This window comes from Malus domestica, chromosome 16 (assembly GCF_042453785.1).
Source record: "Malus domestica chromosome 16, GDT2T_hap1".
In the NCBI taxonomy this organism is placed as follows: domain Eukaryota; kingdom Viridiplantae; phylum Streptophyta; class Magnoliopsida; order Rosales; family Rosaceae; genus Malus; species Malus domestica.
The window spans coordinates 764,420-787,345 of NC_091676.1; the positions used below are offsets into that span (position 1 = coordinate 764,420).

The 22,926-nt window shown below is 38.2% G+C and overlaps 4 protein-coding genes across 4 annotated transcripts; 1 reads left to right on the top strand and 3 right to left on the bottom strand.

The window, feature by feature from the left end:
• Positions 1–12,233: 12,233 nt before the first annotated feature.
• LOC103403466 (NADH dehydrogenase [ubiquinone] 1 beta subcomplex subunit 7-like) lies at positions 12,234–14,945 on the bottom strand. Its single transcript, XM_008342314.4, has 2 exons — positions 14,438–14,945; positions 12,234–12,461 (listed from the first exon to the last, which is right to left on the bottom strand). Exon 1 carries the CDS (start codon positions 14,764–14,766, stop codon positions 14,458–14,460), a length of 309 nt encoding a protein of 102 aa, XP_008340536.1. The 5' UTR covers positions 14,767–14,945; the 3' UTR covers positions 12,234–12,461; positions 14,438–14,457.
• Positions 14,946–15,440: 495 nt separating this feature from the next.
• On the top strand, positions 15,441–16,557 carry LOC103403464 (short-chain dehydrogenase reductase ATA1-like). Its single transcript, XM_008342312.4, has 2 exons — positions 15,441–15,563; positions 15,649–16,557. The coding sequence occupies exons 1-2, from the start codon at positions 15,505–15,507 to the stop codon at positions 16,463–16,465; spliced, it is 876 nt and encodes a 291-aa protein (XP_008340534.2). The 5' UTR covers positions 15,441–15,504; the 3' UTR covers positions 16,466–16,557.
• LOC103403465 (eukaryotic translation initiation factor 3 subunit I-like) lies at positions 16,529–19,341 on the bottom strand. The gene is made up of 7 exons (XM_008342313.4): positions 18,513–19,341; positions 18,294–18,421; positions 18,061–18,180; positions 17,882–17,971; positions 17,439–17,525; positions 17,258–17,337; positions 16,529–16,801 (listed from the first exon to the last, which is right to left on the bottom strand). Exons 1-7 carry the CDS (start codon positions 18,910–18,912, stop codon positions 16,726–16,728), a joined length of 981 nt encoding a protein of 326 aa, XP_008340535.1. The 5' UTR covers positions 18,913–19,341; the 3' UTR covers positions 16,529–16,725.
• A 155-nt stretch (positions 19,342–19,496) lies between these two features.
• Positions 19,497–22,776, bottom strand: LOC103403463 (protein NRT1/ PTR FAMILY 8.3-like). The gene is made up of 5 exons (XM_017323647.3): positions 22,535–22,776; positions 21,510–21,615; positions 21,203–21,420; positions 20,553–21,106; positions 19,497–20,450 (listed from the first exon to the last, which is right to left on the bottom strand). Exons 1-5 carry the CDS (start codon positions 22,580–22,582, stop codon positions 19,619–19,621), a joined length of 1,758 nt encoding a protein of 585 aa, XP_017179136.1. The 5' UTR covers positions 22,583–22,776; the 3' UTR covers positions 19,497–19,618.
• Between the last annotated feature and the right edge of the window lie 150 nt (positions 22,777–22,926).

Sequence of the window (22,926 nt, forward strand, 5' to 3'; positions counted from 1 at the left end):
TCCAAGAAAGACACAGGCTCTGGTTTTAGGATCCAGCTTCGAGGAAGTATAAGGCTTAAGCCAGGGGAAGCAGGCACAACCAAAAACCTTGAGAAGGTCATAATTCGGAGCTCGATGATATAGAGATTCCCAAGGAGACTGTCTGGATGCAGTAGGCAATCAGTTGATAAGATAGATGGCAGTGTTGAAAGCCTCCACCCAATAGATATGGGGTACTTTGGAAGCTGTCAAAAGAGTGCGAGCAGTTTCAACCAAGTGACGATGCTTGCGCTCGGCACACCCATTTTGTTCGGGTGTGTGGGGGCAGGTAAGTTGATGATGAATGCCATGAGTAGCCAAGAATTGAGAGAAACTAGTGCTTAAGTACTCTCATCCGGAATCAGATCTCAAAGTAATAATTTTGGTACACAGAGAATTTTCAACCAGAGATTTGTATTCCATAAAAGTGGACAGTACATCAGATTTGCATTTCAAAGGATAAAACCAGGAGTACCTAGTAAAATCATCCACAAAAATGATGTAATACCAAAAACCTTGAGAAGAAGCTTGAGGAGAGGGTCCCCAAACATCCGTGTGGACAAGTTCTAGAGGTTTGCTAGTTGTACAAGAAGTGGATACAAAAGGAAGCTTGGAGCTTTTAGCCAATGCACAATCTGAGCAGAATGACTTAGTTACATGAGCTAAAACAGGAATACAAGATTGAGAAGCAAGTTTATGAAGAATCTTGACAGATGGGTGACCCAATCTTTGATGCCAAACATCCGTAGAAGCTTTAGCAGTGGCGGTGAGAGCTTTATGATTGCCAGTTGCAGATGAGGAAAAATGGAAAGGATAGAACCCTTGCTGAACAGGTCCTTTAAAACGCATCATCCCCGAAGAAAGATCATTCACAGTGAAGTGAGAGGGATAAAGATGCAATGAACAGTGATTATCAAGTAAAAATTGATTTGCAGATAGAAGGTTATGTTTCAAAGCAGGCACATAAAGAACTTTATTGAGATTGAAAGCACTAGTAGAAGTATGCAAAGTAGTAGAACCAGAATGAGTGATAGGCAAACCTTTGCCATCACCAATATACACTTGTTCTGGACCTGTGTATGCTTCAGGATTTTGCAGAGTGGAATAGGAGTTGGTCATGTGGGATGTTGCTCCAGAATCGACAATCCAAGTAGGATTGGATGAAGAAGCAGTAGCAACCATCGCTGCAGGAGAGGATTTTCCACCATAAGCCAGATTGAGGCGATGAGGACAATCACACGCTTCATGATCAAGTTGATGACAAATCTGACAGGGATGTTTCTTGGTGTAGGAAGAAAAATTGTTGCGACCTTCACGATTAGAATGTGAATTATTGCCACGATTAGGAAAAGATCTCGGATTGTTAGAGGATCGGTAATTGCCACGATTGAAAGGACCGCGATTATGAGAGCGATCCACTCCACGACTTGGATGACTGAAGGTAGAAGGAGAATGAGCCACAAAAGCCTGAGAGTTAAGACTGGATACAGGAAGAGGAAGAATGCCAGCAGATGTGTGAATAGCCTGAAAATAGGACATCTCAGAGATACTTTTCTTGCGATTGGCTAATTGAATCTCCTTGCTAATAAGCAAGCCATGTAATTCATCAATTGTTGTAGATCCGAGACGAAATTGAATAGCATCAACAAACGAATCATACTCAGGAGGAAGACCGTGGAGAGTGACAGAGATCAGATCGGAATCTTCAACCGGAGAGCCGGCACTGGCAAGAGCATCAGCAATTGCCTCAATTTGCTGGAGATACTGAGCAGCAGATGAAGTTCCTTTGGAAAGATTACGAAGTCGAGAGCGTAGCTTATGAATATGAGACTGAGAGGCCGTGGCAAGGCGAGATTCCAATTTCGCCCAAAGATCGCGAGCCGAATTCACACCAACAGTGTAGGGAATGAGGGAATCCAAGAGCGTGGAGTTGAGCCAGATGAGAATATTCTGGTCATTTTCATACCAAGAAACATAAGCAGGATTAAGAATGCGATTTCCTGAGGAATCAAGAAGAAATTGAACCGGCGCCGCCATAGATCCATCAATGTGACCAGTCAGATTGTATGGGCGAAAAATTGGAGCAAAGAGAGCGCTCTAAGTCAAGTAATTGGTGGTGGTGAGCTTGATTGGCACCATGGATCCAATATTTTGGATTGTGATGGAGGTAGAATTTAAAGAATTAGGGTTCGAAGATCCAGTCGGAAGGGGGTGAACTGGAGAGGCCGATTCCGATGAAGGAGATGCCATTGGCAAATAGACGAGGAAGAATGAGAGCACGAACAAAGATCTTCAACCACGATCTTCAACCACGAGCGAAGAATCGATCAAGAACGCAGAAAGAAGAAGCAGGAGAAAGGAGGATCGAAGAACGAGAGTCGTTAGACAGAGAAGGCGATTGATACCATATTTGGTAAAATATATTTTCATTTCACACTTTAATAAAGTTACAGTTTAGGTGTATATATACAACAAACTAACATAGTATCTTAACCACTAAGCTAACAGCTAAGAAGATACATTTACAATATTGCCCTTTATACAATCATGAGTACTAAACTCAAGTCCCAAACGAGTTATAATCCAAACCAAAACTGGATTACTCTTATAAACAAACTGAGACCTTATCACTTTATACTAATCTGAAATAACTAAACCGTGTGAATCATACTCACACTCTAACAAATAAAACTTACTCAAAAATATTTAATGAGTCAAGAATCCCTAACTGGCCCACCTGCCTGGGGATGAGAAAATCAAATAGGGGTGTGACATCCACACAACCCTTTTTACTTCTCCCAACCCTTTTTTGTTTTCGACAGTCGGATCGGATGAATTGAAGAAGATCAACGGACATAAATTAACAGAGAATGTGTGAGAAGTAAAAAAGGGTATGTGGTTAGCACATCCCAATCAAATATATGATGTTTCCAACCAAAGGACCAAACTCTCCACATACACGTACACGAACACGTACACGAACACATACACGAACACGTACACGAACGTCTATAAGCCCTTAGTTCTTTGTTCATCGACCTTTCTTTGTCTCAACTCTTAACGTGCATTATGTATGTTCCACAGACTGGAGCATTTCAAATTCCTTTTCAGCAGAGCCCACGGATCTCCAATGTCAAATTAGTCCCATGCGTATCTGTATGATAGTTTTTTTTTTGGTTGATTTGTGAATTTTAAGGGGTAGTTTGAAAATTTTGTCATTTTTGTTTCAATTTTTTTAAAAATAATTTTTTTGTTAATTTTTTTAAAATCTTTAGTTTTTTAAATAAATGAAAACTTTTGAAAACTAAAAGGCTAAAATTATTTTCTTAAGTTTTCAATAACATACTTTTAGTTTTTAGTGTTTAATTTTTAGTTTTACTAAAAAATAGAACAAATTAATGTAATATGCAGTCTTGGTCTCATGGTTCTAGCTTGCAGACGTGGGTTGAAAAGATTAAACGGTGAACAGAGACGAGGAAGGGGACAACCGGACAAGTGCGATTATATAAACCTATATATCTTTATATATTTATATATATAATATTGTGTATGGTGTTTGTATATGGCAGGGTACAGTAATGATGGAAAGGTCAGAGAGGAAGAAAGGAATGATGAAAATTCCTGCGCAAATGGAATGATGCATACGGTAAAAGCATGTCCAGATCCACAGACGACCAAAGCCAATCCAGCCACCAATTATTTCATCATTTTTATTTTTTTTTATTGAAATTCATACATAAATATATCTGTGAATTCTGAAATTCTTGCAGCAGCGCAACAGTAGCAAAACAAAATTAACTTATTATATTCTCTTTTGGCTGTATTTTCGTATCAATTTGTTTAGCAAGCATGCAGGTAAAAACCCAAGACCAGAACCCGGTAAAACTTTCAAGAAGATGGAAAACTTAGGAAAAAGGGATTTGAGAGCAAGACAAAAAGTAAAAAACTGTGAAGTTGGGAGGCGGCGGCTTCGAGGACGCCGGTATATTTGGCGTGTGCAGGTAAACGTAAATGTGCCTCGGTCATTGTGTAATGTGTGTATATGCATTTGTAACATATGGATGTGATATTTTGTATGCATGCATGCGGGCGTGGGTCTATGCCTCCGTAAAAATTATAAAGTGTAACTACATTTTAAGATGGGGGTTATGCTGTTCCGATTTCGTATGGTTGTTTTGAAATTGTATCGATTTTTTGTCTAGTTGATCCCTCTCATCCTTCACTGAATTGACGATCTTTCTTTTTTAACTGCGAAGCAAATGTCAAGTTAACTAAGAATGTTTATCTTCTGGTGGAATATGTAATCGTTTGGTATGCAGACGGGACGGGAGGAACGGAATGGGATGGGAAGGGACATGACAGGACGAGATGGAACGGAGAGGGAGCAAAGATGTCCTCGGATGGAAACAAGGAGGAAGAAGAAGGAGACGGAGATGTTATAATTTTGTGTTCCACAGATGTGGAACAAGTCGTTCCGGGGGGTGAGGTGGAACGAAAATTCACCCAAAATTTGTCCTGTGAAACAACGCGTTCCACTATTTTTAGGCACATCAAACGTGGAACGGAATGCCTTGTCTCCCACTTTATTCCGTCCCTTCCCATGTAACAAAAGGTACCTATAAGAACAGAGTTAAAAACTAAAGAGGAAAAAGAGAGAGAATATTGTTTTTTCTGCATCTGGTATTGGTGATTCACTACACTACTAGTAGCAGGTAGGTAAATAGTGTCATACTGTGCTGCTTCTGGCCGCTGTGCCTATGTGAATGAGATAATTAATTATGGTAGTTACTTGGGTTTGGTTGGAATTTACTCTCTGTGGGTTAGGGTTAGGGTTAGGGTTTGGGTTAGAGTTTTATTTTATTTAACTTTTTGGTGAATGGGTTAATTAGGGGTTTATTTAATTTAAGAAATTGAATGATGAGTCTCGTCAATCGCCGGGCTAATTGACGCAGTAGACTAATAAGACTACGTCTACGTCTGGAATCTTGATACGATAGTTGATCTCGATCTGTCCCCTCTTTCTTTCTGCTAGCCTATGACTCCTCTTGTAGCCTTGTTTCTGCTGCCAAACTCAATCTACCAATGGATATATATTCGATTCTGTTCGATCGTTCCCTACGTACCCTAGCCTAGGAGCTTACCTATTGTTCCATCACCGTAATCCTTATTCGATCGGGAACGTTTAATCTAACTACTGCAGCAACTACAATTTGCTGCCATGCCAAGTTTTGTATTTTTTGTCAACGCGTTTGTCCATGCATTAAGAAGGATTTTCGGAATAAGCATAAACCCACGGCAACATTGCGTGTTCGTAATTAGTGTCACGTATTAATTTATCTGTACATAAAATTATATAATTACCATAAAACGCCACATGGACATTTAACTACTGTGAAAGTTACCATTGTGCAAACCCATCATTGGTGTTAATTGACATAGAACGATAGAAACATAATATCATGCTGCAGGAAGTATTTTCACATAGTGGAGTGTAATGTCACATTTCAGAAGAAGCTAGATTATGCTAATACTATACTCTTATTCTATAACTATTTAATTATGTTTTACTATTAAACTACCATTAGCTAGTTTTTTTTTTTTTGAACTTTAACGAAAAATTCATGGTACTGTTCATTTTAACGAAAATTCATATTTTTACACTAAAAAGTTAATCCTGGTACTATTTATTTTACTATTTATTTTGTCTTTATCGTTAAAACTTAAAGTTTTCAAGTTATTTTCATTAATTTCTTTTTCCTCCCCGTGGCTAGAGAAAACCAAGAGGTAAAAATCCTAGCCGTCAATCATTGCCTTTGTGTTGGGGTTGGCAGCAATCCTTTTTTATTTCTTCCTCTTTTTTTCTCTGTTTATTTTTAGTTGCAGTCATTTTCTCTTTATGTCGAAAAAAACGTTCAATTTTTAGTTGTAGTCGCTCTCTTGCTCTGTCGAGGAGAGGCTTAAATTTCTAGCTGTGTTTGCACTTTCACTTTGTCGAGGAAAGTTTTCGTGGTTGTGGCCACGGTCTTGGCTTTTCAAATCTTGGATTCTAAACCAGCGCTTGTTTGTCAACATTGCAAAATTATAAGAGATTGGTGCAGTCTTTTTCTCGTGAGCCTCCACTATAGTTCTCGGACTTGCAATTATGTAGTCCTTGTAACTAGAGTTTAGGATTTAGGGTCCTCCGCGATTGAAGAAACATATTATATTTTTGATGTGTTTGTAATTTTAGGATTTTGATATTTTTTCAACATGTGTAGTCTTTTAAGTTGTTCTAAAAAACACTTTTAACATGTCTATCATATATACATTTTTGACTATTTACAATGTTCGCTAAAAAAAATTATAGAACAAATACAGACGAATATATTGAGTGACAATACTTGAGCCAATCGGCCCAGCCTTCACGGTCTAGGGAATGAAGAATGATTGAAGAAAGTATGGTTTCCCACCATCTTGACTATATAAAGTAAAGGTATCGAATTGCTAAGTAGAAAGTTTAAATGACAGTGTTCTCAGACTTCATCATTTTGTATTTTTCTTAAAATATTATTATATCGGGGAAATGATTATACACTATGTTAAGATATTAGATCCTTCAGCATTTTATGTCAACAGACAATTTTAGACAGACAAGGATTGTCTACCTTCTTTGTTTCCGTGGTCTCATGTTTTGTGTGGTCACGGTTAAGTCATCTCAAAATTTTATTGTTTCTTTATAGAGATAATAAGACAAAAATGAATAGTAATATAAAATGTTGACGTGACTTTAACCATGACTACACAAACAAGAGAATATGGAAGGGTACAGAAACAAGGATGGCAGACAATCCTTGTTCATTTTAGACAAGTGCAATCATGGTTGTTCTGACCTAACGCTCAATTTTTTTAAGAAATATTTTGGACAATATATCGAAACGTGTTATATATAAATTTATAGTTTTAAACCAATTTAGGGTGTGAACGAAATATATCGAAAGAAACCAGGGTCTAACTTGTTTTACGTTTACCTATGTTTCTTTCTTTCTTTCTTTCTTTCTTTCCAAACGCTAAGTTCGTGTATGTTAAGCATGGAAGTCAAAGATAGCCGCAATCAAAAGTCATACATATATACCGACCATGAAATACGATAAAGAATACTACCGGCGGGCATCCATGGCATGGAATGGAACTGAAAGTTCAAGTTGAAAGTTGAAATCATCTGATTAAATTTGTATACTAACAATATTTATATCATAAAATATCTGGGCGTGTCATTCTTCTGGGGAATATGTGATGATGAGATAAATTAGTTGGACCCACATCGGTGACCACAACAAAGGCAAAGTCGTGGAGATCATGGGTTGCAATTCCTTCCTTCTGGTCGTCCATGCAAGCTAGGTTTCAGCTGGTGGCAACTACGGAGGTCAATGTATTAGGTTATAACTTTGACAATTTCTTACCCCGAAAAAAGCAAAAGAGTATTTTCCTTTGATTGGGGGGATAATTTGCTAACTTTAAGATCACTAAAGTTGCTTCAATCTCATTGTAAAAGGTATTGACTATTAATCAACACCAAACCATGTAATTTTCTAAAAGAAAACGATGGCTAACTATATAATAGTTCAACATTCAAATATATATTTATATATGTTAACCTACATATAAACTACAAATAATTTCAAACCTCTCGAAAGAGACATTAGAATCAAGGCATGTACATCATCTCTGAGCATCTTTCTAGCCTTTATCTGCTCCACCTACTTCTGGTCCAGGGCATTCTTTGATTGATTAAGCATGTCTTATGTGAAATTAGTCCAAATCAAAATGGCTAATTGTTTGCCAAACACTAGGAACTTTTAAATTAATTGTTATATTTTTTAATCAAGGTTTGTCATTTTGCACAGTGTGATTACTAGTACAATTTAGGGCCAACATTTGTGAGAGAGAGATCTGGATATATATACAGTGGCTGATTGGCTCATTCAGGATTCGAACTTTGGCAGTTCCAGTGTTAAAGCACAAAACAGAGCACGAACCATACAAAAAAAATTTCAATTTATTCACTAAGGTATTTTATCGAACTCTTGGTGGCCTTGTTGTTGTCAACCAAACCATGTTACTCACATGTAAACAGATATTGATATATGGCGAAGCAATATGATGAGTGATATCGAGAAATTTGTCGAGTACTGTAGACAACTTGGTGCCTAGCAGGCATACACCAAAGTATCAAATACTTGATAAACACAAAAAAAAACTTATATCAAACATTTAAAGAGTTCTTGTACGACCTTCACATATATATTTATCGTGCTCCGGATAATCATGGGACCATCTTGGTCACAATATACATCTGCGTCCCTGTTTATATTTATCTATTTATATATATATATATATATATATATATATATATATATATATATATTCTCTACTATGTTCTAGCTAACAAGTCAAATCAAATGATAATGCACAGACAGCAAATAAGAGACAAAACAAAGTTTGAAAACAATTTCCAAATTATTGACCAAAAAAAAAAAACAATTTCCAAATCTCATAAACTTTAATTAATTAATGGTGCATTTTTAGTGTAATTCATGTGAGATATATTTTTACACTAAAAAAAGTAAACACACGTAAAATATAAAAAGTCTGCCGTCCTTATCCTATTTCACTTTATCATCTTCGTGTGAAGAATTAATAAGGGAATGAACGAGGAATGAAAATATTATCTTTTTTGGGGTCAATGATTAATATTATTACTAGTGTGTTGTAGATATTGATTACTAATTTTTTATTCTTCCGATCTGGACTCTGGAAAATGAAGAATGATTGAAGAGAAAGGGTTCCCATCCGATCCCCACCATATTTTGACTTTGCAAGCTCAACTGCTCAAGGCATCGAATTAGGTGAAAAGTTTGAATTATTGTGCTGTTTTAATTTGGATTGATAAACTTTTACTTTCTGTGTGTACCCTTTTGGCTATGGCTAGTGGTCCAGTCGACCAGATCTCCGGACGTTACGAATGATTTCTGAAAAACAAAAGATTGTAGAACCAAAGCTTCTAGATTATTTGTTTTGTGTTAGGGTTTTTGGCCTCTTATATTTCACGAACAGAGTCGCATTGTAATCACACGCAACGTAAAGATGGAACCTCACAAGGTCTCAATTTTGATTACTGAAACCAATTCGTCTTCCTATAAAAAATGATGAAAAATTTATCATGTATCAAGCAATCGGTATTTCATTAGTTCATAAAAGTACAAAACATCAAAAGATGTCGAGAAAAAGAAAACCTATTGATAAGAATTATGATGAAGTCATTACAAAACATCAAAAGATGTTTGGAAATAGAGAGAAACAAAATTATGATTTGTTTGTTCCTGAAAATATTTCATCGCCTAGACGTCTAGAGAATGGCGAATTCTAATTTGTTTAAATTCTAAGAATAGACATAAAAATTGTTTGTTTTGAGTTTTGACATAAGATATTTTCAAAAGTTATGGATGGAGAGATTTTTTTAATGTGTTTGAAACATGAGACGATACATTATATGTTATTTTACAAGTATAGAGAAGTTTTTTATCTAAGTATTTCTTCACTTGTATAATAAAATATGACATATATGTCTGTATTCCAGACACGCTGTAATTATTTTCTTCCTTGTGGACTTTTGAATTGGTTGACATTTGCATTGCATGGCTGCATGCCCGCGACTATTATTATTCCCTTCGATGTTACTTACTACATTATATTTTCTTTGTTAAAAAGGGAGTTTGAAATTTGTGGTACATTTGTGGGTATAACCGTCGGCGTGTCAGTTCTTTGTACATATCTTCTTTGTGGATTTTTGTAGGTTACCTCTTCAAATTGAGTACCTGCATTAACATAGTCGTATATGTTAATAGTAAGTTGGCACCGGCCCATCTGTATGTTATGAACATTGAAGACAGAGAAACCCTTGATTTAATTAGGTTCCCCCGTTCAGAGAAATGAGATTGGAGCAATGTGATATGAGGATAGAAATTAGATTATATGGGAAGGAAACGACGCTTAATCTAGAAAAGTAATTGGAAAATTGTTAATAAACTAGTTAAGAGGTTATTTGCTGCTATCATTTTTCATTCTACGTCACATGATAAGCCAAAAAACCGAACGACAACTTTGATCCGAGATGAAATAAAATACAAAAATTACAAAATAAATGAATAGATAGAGGTTACGGCACGACATGCAGCACAATCTAAAAGTAAATTAGCTTCCGAGGTCAAGCAATCTCTATTTCACTATAGGAATTTGCAAATGAATGGTGGACTAGGCCACTTGATCATTTAGGTTGTTTGTTCAGCATTGACGAGGTCTATAGCGTCAATATGTTAAGTTGTTTAAAGCTCTCCCTAGGACGGACGAAGAAAGACACGAACCGAACAAGCAAACCATCTTAAGTAAGAAAAGGGGCCGAATCTCTTATGTTGTATGGATCGTGAACTCAAATTAGACACCGAAACTAAAACTTACAATGACACACTTATCAAATTGTTCTTTGATCCATTCCAACATCTATTCTACATCAAAGATGCATATGTGAGTCAAAATTCAAATATAGCAGCTACACATATCATAGTATATGATCAGCATTACGCACATGCGTACAAACAGCTAGATCGATGAGAAGACTAGACTGTCTTGCCAACAACTTTTGGAATAAGATCTCCATTCCTTTATATCATAATTTTGCTTTGTTGGTTGGACATTACCTTTGATCCTTGTTTCTCTCTCTCTCTCTCTCTCTCTCTACACACACACATATATATATATATATATATATATATATATTTATTTATTTATATATGACATGTGCATGGTCAAAATCTAGGGAATATGTGATGAATAAAGATGTTGGGCCCACGGGATATTGGAATTAGGTGGTTGAATTTTGAATGTTACAAATGAAACCGCAAATTGATCGTAATTTGCTTTTACTAAACATGCGATTGGCTGTTTCCAAGACCTAGAACTATCCTCTCATGCACGTAAGCTGCCATGCAAGGGACATCATCGCTCATCAATAGCTGCCACGTTCAAAATGCTTCACTTCCACGCCATCTGTGAATGTCGTCATGGATTTATACACACTTTGCAATCAATTTCCAATTTGGATCATTATTATTTTATTCTCTCAATTCTACCAAAGTCCAAATAAAAGTGCGATGTCTAAGGGCCGTTTACTAACTTAAAAAAAATTAATAATGTTAAAGAGACTCTATCCGAAAGATAATACCAGGGAGACTAATGCCATTCATACCATATTTTTTTTTGTACCATATTTTCATATCATCTTAGATGCCATTTAATGTGGATAGCTACATTATTTGAATTAATCAGATTTTTAAATTTAGTTCATTATTTAATAAACTAATAATTAAGAAAAACCAATTAATTAAATGATGATTGTGGTATAAGAGTCTTTCTCCTTCCTTTTCTTGGGTTTTGCAAATTTTTCAAATGATGTGATTGTCCACATCAGATGCTACCTAAGGTGGTATATAAATGTGGTATAAAAATATGGTATGAATAACATTACTCTTTTTAAATCAAATGATATGCTTATTGATGATTTGATTATACTTATGCGTTGATTAACGTGTTTAATTTTTATTGGTGACATATCATTTGGTTTGCAAATTTATTTTAAAATTTTGATCTCCCACACGTTACCTCTCTCAAAATAAGACTCTTTAGGGACTCTCTATCACCTCACAGTTTAACGTTAATTATCATACCAACATTGTAAAACATTGTGCAAAAAAACATGAAATGACAAAAAGTCTATGAAAATCCCACTTTTGAGATAATCTATTTAGCATTTCTCTTAAAACGAAAAACTACTATTTTGAGTTTCAAAGTTTTGCCTTTCAATTTATAAAAAATTAAAAATTAAAAAAATAAAAAACTAAAACTAAAAACAAAATATTTATCAAATAAAGCGAAAAAAAAAAGTTTTGAACTCAAGATACAGGGGGTTGTAAGGCCGAAACCTATCTCCTCTACGGTGGAGGGCTTTCCAAAGGTTCAATGAGGCCAGCCCAATTGCATCCCAGTTAAGCACAGGCTTCCTAAGACTTCCTTAGTATCCAGTATAACTGAATTTGATCCAAAGTGGAAGAGAATGTGCGCCCAAAAAGCAAAAAAAAGAGTTGAAGCGTAGAGTTTTACCATGCATTTTCTAACCGATCCAATACAGTAAAAGAGCAAGAACATGCAATTACCGTTTCGGAAAATCAGAATACAAATGTCAAGCAATGCGGGACTAAATTTATTTGAATACTATGAAACTGGTTGCACAACTGAGAAAGCGAAAGGACCGAGTCTATAACATTTGTCTCGGTACAAAAGAGTCCCGAGAAATTTCTCATCAGTTGCGGTAAGAAGCATCAAAACATCCACACCTCACAAATTTATGCTTCCTGTAAAAAATTTAGCCAAGAGTAAGTAGGCAGACCCAGTATATTGAACTAACGAAAGTAAGACTGAAAAATAAGGCTTCCGGCCATGTGATCATCGGTTGCCGAAAGCAGCAACAGAAACTGGGTAAGTGTATTGTTTGAAAGTCTTTACTCTCGACTTTCAATTGTGATCGGGTTACGACTGTGTGCATACTTGCATATTTGAGTGCACAAATGTATGTACTTAGAAATGATAATACATTCATAAACTACTTTATCTGAAACTTTTCCATGAGCACTTTCTGTTTCTTTTATCCAAAGAGGGAAAGATTGAAATGTATCAAGGCGACACGTTTTTATTTGGCTGAATGAATCAAAATGATTGAGATTTTGAAATTTTTGGTTTCCTAGGTTTGGGTGCATAAATATTAGTCGAGATACTTGTTTTACTTCGCTGGAAAAACAGAGAGAAGAGGGAGTGTGTGATGCAGGATATACATGAATGTGGGCTGCCAGATATATATGCCAGAAAAATCTCTCTTCCATGTCCAACTATGAGAACGAGCTAGATAGTTGCTCATCTTCTCGCTTGCATTTGATCGGTAGTTTGAGTTGTGCTCCCCTTTAAAAATCCCACTTAAATGGGATTTAGAATGACAAAGAAGCCTCTTGGAGTGCTAGTGAACTTGAAATGCCCCCACATCGTAGAACTATCTGAAATGACCTCGCCCTATATTTCCTCCCCAATCCTTAAGCAGCCTGCCTATCAGCCCTTTCCTCTGAGGTAAACCAAGGAAGGTGGCAAGGACCAAAAAGGAGGAGAAAACGAAAGGCGTTTTCTGGTTCCCCCTGAGACGCAGGGTGTGTGACGGCTCTGTTGTCTTGGGGTACAGAAGGTGTACATTCAAAAGTACAGGTTGTATCTCAGAGATTATAACTCAGTTGGTAGAGCATTGGGCTTTTAACCTAATGGTGGCACATTCAAAGTCCCGCTATATGTGACCAACCCTATGAACTTTCTAATAAATTAGCAAGTAATTCAAAATTCCTAAGTCACTTGGCGATAGGATATGCTGATATGCTAATAAAACCAATTCTAGAGTCAAAATAATTGTAATATTATCCTTCTATTGAAATCTGCAAATATTGACCGACAAACAGCCACATACTAACATGACACAAAGAAACTTGGGACTCTTGAATTTTCCATAACATGGCATTCAATTCACTAACCAACTAGAAGAATTTCACTGCTGAATGCTCCATTGTATAAATTACTTTACCAGACAAGAAGAAAAGCAAAAGGACATCTCACACACAAATAAATCCCGCCGACCAGTTTATACATATCCTCCCAGATTTGTCTTCAATTGGCTTCTCTAAAATGAAAATACAATTGTACATGTTCATGTGAAAACATAGCTGCTGCATGTTCAGGCTATATGTAAGCTTGCTATAGTACAAAGCAAGTGCATTATATACAACCATCAAAAAACGGCACACCAACATAATTCACACTACACTACCAAGACTCCTTAAAGGATCTAAAAGGAAAATCCACTAACTAGATAAAGATGCCGATTTCAAAGCCGATAATGTTTTTTTCATTCATTAGAGGGTGATCCAAATCATTGATTTTTATATGACTGAGCTAACACAATCTTAAAAATTGAACATTGGTTAAATTCCCAAGCTGATACTAGCTGATGTTTAATCCCAAATTTCTACCCCTCCACCCAAATCTTTCTTCAAGCTTGAACCCATGAGTGAAGAAATCCTAAATACAAGACCCCATATTTCTCTTAGAAACTACATTGAGTCCAATTCAACACAAACCCTAGGTTCCATAATCGACCCGAAAAATTCCACAATAGCAGCCCAAAAACACACAATACTGAGCAATTAACAACAAACCCATCAATAAAAGAACCAAAAGTTGAAATTAAAATGCCAAAAACAAGAAATAGAAGAAGCAAAACAATGAATTGGTGAATTACCCAATAACGGATGGTGGGTTCTAAGCGTTGGCGGTGTTGGGAATGAGAGGAATCGGCTGCCCCTTCTTATTTCCCTGCTTCAACTTGGCCTCCTCCTCGCGGATCTTCTGCATCGCGAGCATCCTCTCCATGACGAGCTCGTACTCGCACTTCTCGTAGGTGTGGCGTTCGTTCTCGCACTTCCATGGGAGGTAGAACTCCGCCTGCCTGCACTTGTTCAGAGGGATCAGCAAGTGGGCGCACTGGTCTCTGTACGGAATCGGCACCCGATTCTCCACCATCTCCGCCTGCGTTGCCATCATCTTCTTCGACGTTCCCTCAGCTGCCATTGCTTTGAAATATTCAGCCCCTTTTGGTTCCGGCTGCGCTGTGATGGTGATGGCTTCGGCGGTCCACGACGGCTTTCGGTGTCGGAGTGTTCAAGGTCGTTTCAGAGTTGCGGATTTGTATATTAGTTAACCATAATCCACCATAACAAATACCTCTCGTTCTTGCTGGTTTCCGTTCTGTTTTTTTGTTTTTTTTTTCAGTCATTGAAGAGAAATCGAGAAGTTTTCTGGTACATTGGGCTGTGAGGCCCAGATCAAGCCCATTGCCAAGAGACAATTTAAGAAAAATTTAGCATCCCCTAAATGTCTCGTTTTAAATTTCACATGACAAAAAGCTTGTACTGTAAGACAAATTAAGAGAAATTGAAACTTAACACACATCATCAAATTTAAAAGCTTGTACTGTAAGAAATGGACAAAAATACCCCTAATCGGATGGATTACTCGACAGAACTACCGATGGGAGGAGCATTGACATTCCTTAAAGTTTGGGGAGGCTCATAACCAAAGTGAAAATTCAAACCGAAAAGTGAAATGGTTGTCCCAAAACGAAGAAAGAAAAGTAAAAAAGTAAGCCACCGGACTCTTATGGGTTGGAAGTAGTTGTAAGGAATGGAAAGTGTGCATGGATTGAATAACCAAAACTTGTAAAGAGCAATGCTCAACTTGTTTAGCTTCTACACCAATCTGAAGTTGCATTATATACCCGTCAAAAACTCAATCGAATTGACTGAAAATATGGAGCCATCTATTCCGATGCACGATGAAGACGAAGCGCAGAGGCCGCCTTCAAAGAGGTTGGTTGTAAACCTTCGCCGAAACTCCTAGTGATTCTATGTTTGTTCGTATATATGTGGTTTTTATGTGCTCTAGTTTGGTTAGGTTGGCGAACAAAGTTGCAGTCGTAACTGGGGGTGCAAGAGGGATTGGAGCTGCCACAGCCAAGCTACTCGCTCAACACGGAGCGCACGTCGTCGTTGCTGATATACTCGACGAGTTAGGCGCTACACTGGCTGATTCTATTGGCGGCCGCTACATACACTGTGATGTGTCAAAGGAAGCTGATGTTGAATCAGCTGTCGAGCTTGCACTCAAATGGAAAGGCCGACTTGACATCATGATCAACAATGCCGGTGTTCCCGGTCCCCCGGGGAGCATAACCACCCTCGACATGAAGCAGGTGATGCACCTTCTCTCAGTCAATGTTCTCGGGGCTGTGCATGGAATCAAGTACGCTGCAGCGGCCATGATCAACGGTCGAAGAGGAGGGAGCATCATTTGCACATCGAGCTCGGCCGGTATCATGGGAGGCCTTGGAGGACATGCCTACACATTGTCAAAGGCGGCCATCAACGGATTGGCAAGAAGTGCCGCGTGCGAGCTGGGAGTGCATGGCATTCGCGTGAACAACATTTCACCTCACGGGGTTCCTTCGGAGATGCTCGTCGATTCCTACAGATGGCATCTCGGGAAAATGGACATGACAGCAGAAGATGTAGGCAGAATTGTGGGAGAGAGGGGGAGCTCGTTGCGTGGTAGATGGGCGACTGTGGAGGATGTTGCAGAAGCTGCATTGTTCATGGCCAGCGAAGACGCCGGGTTTATAACCGGACATAATCTCGTTCTTGATGGGGGATATACTTCTGCTGTAAGTACCATGAGCTTCATCTACCAGAATAGAGATAAGGATACAGCGTAATTCGACGACGGATTATAAAATTACAAGTCAAATTCTAAATAAAAAGTTATTGGGACAACCAGATGGATGAATGTGATTATATCATCTATAAATCTTCTACAAAACTGTTTTCCTTCCAACGACAAGCAGTAAACACAGAACATGGTTTGTTGAATCACAATCCCAGAACTACAAAAGTAAATGCTCAACGCGGTCGGTTTGGGAAGGAGAAGTAGCCTTTCCCGAACCTCCAAGGCGAGAGTTAATATCAAGCTGCAGATCTAAATCTTGATGTTGAAGTAATCAGAATCAAAGTGATGTAGACGTACGTAACCATCCTCACCTCCGCTTGAGAAACTGTTAAAAAATAAACAAAAACCCCAAATATTAAGATAACCTCAAAAACGCAACATGAAATTCCTTTTTTTTGCAGGAAAATTCCCTCAATTCATACAAGCCGATAATAACAGATCCATCATCAATTGAGAAACAAGGATACCATTATTACCAACTTAAGTAAATAAGATGTGTAATGTTTATGCATGATTTCATCTCGATTTAAAACTAAATTAGATCTTCTAGCTAAACAAATTGTTCATGTAAAAATATATCGCAATAAGCATGAAAAATGGTATCGATCAACATTAGCAAAATCAATATTGCACAGACAAAGGTAATGAGGAATTCTTAAACTATGTAGCAAAAAGTCTCTAATGGTAATCAAATCCAACTCTAGTTAAGAAGAGTTTGTTCATTATGCATTTACAAATCATGAAACCAACAGAAGTAGTTAAGAGAACGAACTAACTATACCTTTTTCCATCGGGATTAAACGCCAAAGCATTTATAGGTCCAAAATGTCCTTTAACACCTCCAATCTCTTCTTGAAGAATCTATGTATATCAAAATTAAAAATAAAAATAAAAAATCACTTACTGAAGAGACAACAACCAAGAACCTTCATGCTAAAGACAAAAAAAGAAGTGTGGTTTACCTTGTCATAGAATTTGGCTTCAAATTTCCCAGAACGATGATCAGTTGTGGTGACCATTGATGCATCTTGACCACCGCCGAGTACCACCTGGATAGCTCACAAGGAATTTTGTTTTCATATAATAATACTTTTATAATGAACCAGGAAAATAGTGCATATATACGAGATACAAAGGAATAAGTGTCTTTAGTACGTATCATCATTCACCAAAGTCAAAACTAGCAACTAACACACAAACTATTCAGTACGTGTATGTGAAGGATAGAAAGCATTTAATCATATTTGTAATAACTCCACTTTTATCTTAGTATGTCAGCAAATTATTGACTCAAAACAAGTTGGGATGCAAATGAGACGGGTTTTAGTAAATGAAATACCGAAAAGACAACATTTTGGAAACATGCAAGATAATGGAAAAAAAAATTGAGATTGCAGTTACATACATGATCACAAAGAGGAGACATTGCAACGGCATTGACTGGACGCTCTGTCACGTAGGTCTTGATAAGAGTCAACGTTCTAGTATCCCACAGCTAAAACATATGCAACACAAAACTCAGTAAAAATATGAAACCTATATACAACTCTGTTAACAAAGTAGGAAGATTATGAGATGCATTACCTTGGCAGATTTATCTAGCGAACCGGTGAGGAAATGGGAACCATCTACAGATTTTGCAAGTGAAGTTATGGTCTTTTTGTGACCCACTTCCGGATCATTCTCCTTAAGTAGCTTACCAGTCTGCAAGTTAATCGAAAACACTTAGAGCCAATCAAATTAAAGAAAAAGCTTTAAAATTTCCAATGCAAGTATTGAAAAACGTCACGGCGAGCCAATGTACAATGTACACTCGCCTCAGAATCCCAAATGCGAATAACTGCGTCTTCTCCAGCGCTTATGATGGTTCTATTCAGAGGGCCCCAAACAGCTCTGTTAATTCTTCCCTGAGGTCCCTTGAGTATCAGAGCCGATTCCCCAACCTCTGAAAGTTTGAATCCGCCGATTATTCCACATCCAATTTTAGATAAACCCAAAAGCAATACAAAAGGAGAGGGAAAATCAAAGAAGCTTACGATCTTCGGGGTCACTGGCGATGCGCTTGACGTGAATCGCCGACGTAACGTCCATGAAGGGGTCGGTGGTGATGACGGCGAGTTTATCGCCGACGGAGAAGTCGACAGCCCTCGCCGGCGAGTCAAAATTGAAGGTGAAAAGCTGCTGACCGGTCTGAACGTTCCAGAGCTTGGCGGTCTGATCGGCGCTGCCGGTAATGAGGCGGGCGGAGTCTCTGGACACATCGCAGCACCAGACAGCGCCGTTGTGTCCGCGGTAGGTACCGAGGCGCTCGCCGTTGTCGGCGAACCAGACGGTGGGGTTGTGGTCCTTGGCGCAGGAGAAGAGGAGGTCGCCGTCCCTGTTGTATTTGAGGAAAGTCAAGGGCCTTTCGTGCCCTTTCATCAGGATCGGCCTCATCGTCGGAGTCGGAGAAGGAAGGAATCGACGGAGAATTAGGGTTTCGAAGGAGTAGGGATGGCGAAGGCAGAGAGGCAGATTCAGACGAGAGTTTTGGAAGAATGATTTAGGTTAACGCCAATTCGGGTTGAGAAAACGGGGCGTGAGTCGGTGGATTTTGGGAATCAGAAATTTAGGCCCAAGCTTGGCGTTACGAAATATATTTGTATCAAATTATATGCACATAATCATCATTTGTAGTAAAGTGGGCGAGCCTTAGTGCAACGAAAATATTATTTTTTTGTGATTAAAATGTCACTGGTTCAAACCGTGGAAACAATCTATTTGCAAAGCAAGGTTAAGATCATGTATGATAGATTTTTCTCTTTGAGATCGCGTACGATAGACATTAATTCCCGACACTACGATGCTACAAATAAACGCTAACCTTTTAATCCAACGGTCACGTAGTTTTCAAAATTTGGTGATTTTTGGCAAAACATGATTTTTGAAAGAATACCTCAAATGTAAACGGTTCGGATTGTTGAAATATATTACGAATTGATCACCCACATAAACGTGTGAAAAATTTGAGAATAAAAAAGTAGTTTCACGGACCCATTCCCATATAATTGTGGAAATAGCAGCATCTTGGAAACATGTTTCAAATCAAACTTCGATCTATGTATACCAATTGGAAAACAATGCCTTGTCGAAGAAGAACATCTTAGGCGGCAGCAGAAGCCTTCTTCTCTATGTACTTTCGGGAAAACACCATGTACACCACCAAATTTAAGAAGCTGAGTCCGGCTAGAAGCCAGTAGAAGTAATCGAGATGGCCCTCGTTCAAGTTATCCGGAATCCATCCGGCCTTCCCGCCCTCGGTTGTGATGGATGTTACGATCGTCAGAATCAATGAGCTGAGGTAATTTCCCAATGAATTCGTCAGCAGCGACAAGGCGCTGCACAAACTCCTCATCGCGTCTGGTGCTTGCTCGTAGTAGAACTCGTGTTGTCCAATGAACGTGAAGACCTCTGCGGCGCCTAACAAAAAGTACTGGGGAATTTGCCAAAGTATACTCAGTGGAACAGCAACCTTTTGGTGGATCAAACCGAGCTCCCTGGCAAGCTGCAATCGCTTAATCTCTAACAATGCAGCAGCTGCCATGCATAGAATGGACACGAACAGCCCAATTCCCATCCGTTGCAGCTGCGAAAAGCCCCTCTCCTTGTGTGTATACCTTTTAGCGATTGGGGTGATTACCCTATCGTAGATGGGGACCCAGATGATGACACTTACGAAATCAAAAAATGAGAGAGAGGCCGCAGGAATGGTGACAGAACCCACGGTTCTATCCATTAGCTTCCCTTGTACCACAAATAGTGTTGACATTTGGGCAAACACAGCAGAAAACACAATTCCTGTGGCCCAGATAGGAAACATGCGGACCAAAATCTTCAGTTCCTCTACCTGTGTAACGGTACAGAGCCTCCACGGATCGGAGAAGTTGCCATATGCAATCTCGGTGTTTGTGATCAAAGCAGCTTTATCAAGGCACCTGCAGCAAAGACATGGTAGATTAAAAGCACCGTGTATTCCAGAAGCAATGTTTCGTGAAATATGCAACCGAATCCTGGAAAATTAAAGAGAAGAGGACTACCTCAGTTCATTGCTGTGATCCAGTTTACGGCTCCCTTCAATGGCAGAACTTTTATCTTGTGTTTCATAGAGAACACTGTCCCCGAGCACCTTCACATTCCTTTTACGGAATGCTGCAACCAAAACCTGGAATATTCTTGTTAGAGGGCTTCCGCCTGGTTTCTGAAATCGGTATAGAGGTGTGCCAATCAATAAACTTGCAATACAAACGCCCATAAGCGCTGTAGGAATTCCAAATCCAATACCCCACCCAACATTTTCCTGAATCCACACCAGTAAACTGCTTGCTATAACAGCACCAATGTTTTGAGAAAAGTAAAACCAGTTGAAATACGACCCCTTCTTCACTCTTTCCTTGGGATCGGTATCATCAAACTGGTCTGCCCCAAATGGCCATATACAAGGTTTGATCCCACCTGTCCCTAACGCAATCAGATATAGTCCAGCAATCAGCACTGCATACTGTGCAGTAGTAGCTGCAGGGCATACGGAACCAACACATTCAGCAGGTTTAAGTGCTGGAACTGATGCTGAGAGAGTCAGAGTACACATTCCCTACACGAAATCACAATCATTCAACAAGTGAGGAAAATCGATGCATGAACTTTCATGTTTAAAAAAAAAAAAAACGAAATCACTTCTAGTATTTACAATTAAGTAGACTGTAGTGAAACCGGCAATTGTCCAATATCTTCCCCAATAGGTATCGGCTAAGATTGCCCCGATGAGGGGTGTAATGTAGCAAGTTCCTTTCCAATTAGTGATACTCGTTGAAGCAACGACAGTTTCTTCGTGCAGTTTGTCGATGAAATAGTTGACAAGATTGGTCGAAATCCCATAGAAGGCCAACCGTTCACAAAAGAACGTACCTGCATTGCATATATACACACACTACAACTATTACGAAAAGAACAGATTATCGGACACATGAGAGCAAATGTCAAAGACAGCATGTCACCGAGAATGAAGGAGCACGCTTTCCACTGTCCGGTATTATTTTTGAGAGCAGGGTTCCCCTTGGAGTCAACTGAACCATCTCCGGTGTAGAGGCCACCGCCTTCATTCTGGAGACACAACACAAAACATCGTACAGATCATGTCGAACAAAACATGATCTTAAACCGAAGGAAAAACAAAAGCGGGACAGAGAGAATGTAAGTGATGTAAACTGAGTATGTGTTAGTACAATCCACGCACAACCTTGCAGCAATAGGTATCGTATAGAACAAAACACGATCGTAATCCAAAGTGAGTTTTTTTTTTTTTTTTGAAAGATTTGTTATTATTACGGGGACTATTATAATAATTCAGAGGAGTTTCGAATCTGAAATGTAAAAATCAAAATTCAGCGCCCGATTCATTAAGATATTGGACAGCATGCTGAAGTGAGTTAACGGGTGTATTCAATTGAGAATTTGAGAAATTTTAATGGAGTTTAACTCTAGAGATTCTATGTAAAATTTTGATAATTCTAATTCTAATTAAATATACTTCGAAAGTTATAAACTTTTGTAAAATTCTAAATGAATACACCAGATTTCTAAAGATTTTAACAAATTATCTTAAAATCCTAATTGAATACGCATTAAATTTCAAAGAATCACTTAAAATCCTGATTGAATACCTCTTGATTCATTAAAAGAATTAAAATCCCATAAAATCTCAATTAATACACTCCATAAATTTGCAGCAAGTCGAAGCTGACCCCTGGAGACTGCCTGGAAGACTTGGTACAATCACTCAGAAAGCAAAAGTCAACTTATTTGCTTCTATATTTTTTATTTTTAGAAAAACCCAGATTAGTTATACAAATCTATGATTCAACAGCAAAGATGGCACGAACATGAAATCAGACCACTTCAAGATGCAGAAGAATGTACGGAAATATTGGGGAAATAAAAAAGAAGTAAAAAACAACTCATTCAGATTATTGTGCAGTGCTAAGATTTAAGGAGCAGATGGAAAGAGGTAGAGGATTACAACCTGCAAAACATCTTCTAAGAGTGCTGTCTCTTCAGTCTCAGAAGCCATCTATCTATCTATCTCTCTCTCTCTCTCTCTCTATATATATATATATATTCTCTGTTGTTTCAGAGACTCCAAAAGACGATTAGATAAAAAGAATCAAACCTTTATTGGTTCGTCGCGCGAGCAATAATTGATGAAAAGGTGACGTAATTGAAGGTCCCGTAGCCCTGAGTCCATAGACTTCACTGTCATTCGTTTAATTTGTCGATGACACGCAACAATGGTTAGCCAACACACCCCCATCACCATCAACTCATCAAGTGCAAATTGCACCTCCATTTTCAGATATTCACTTAGTGAGATAAGGTTTTTGTTGTTTACATTTTTTATTTTTGCATTGAGTTTTT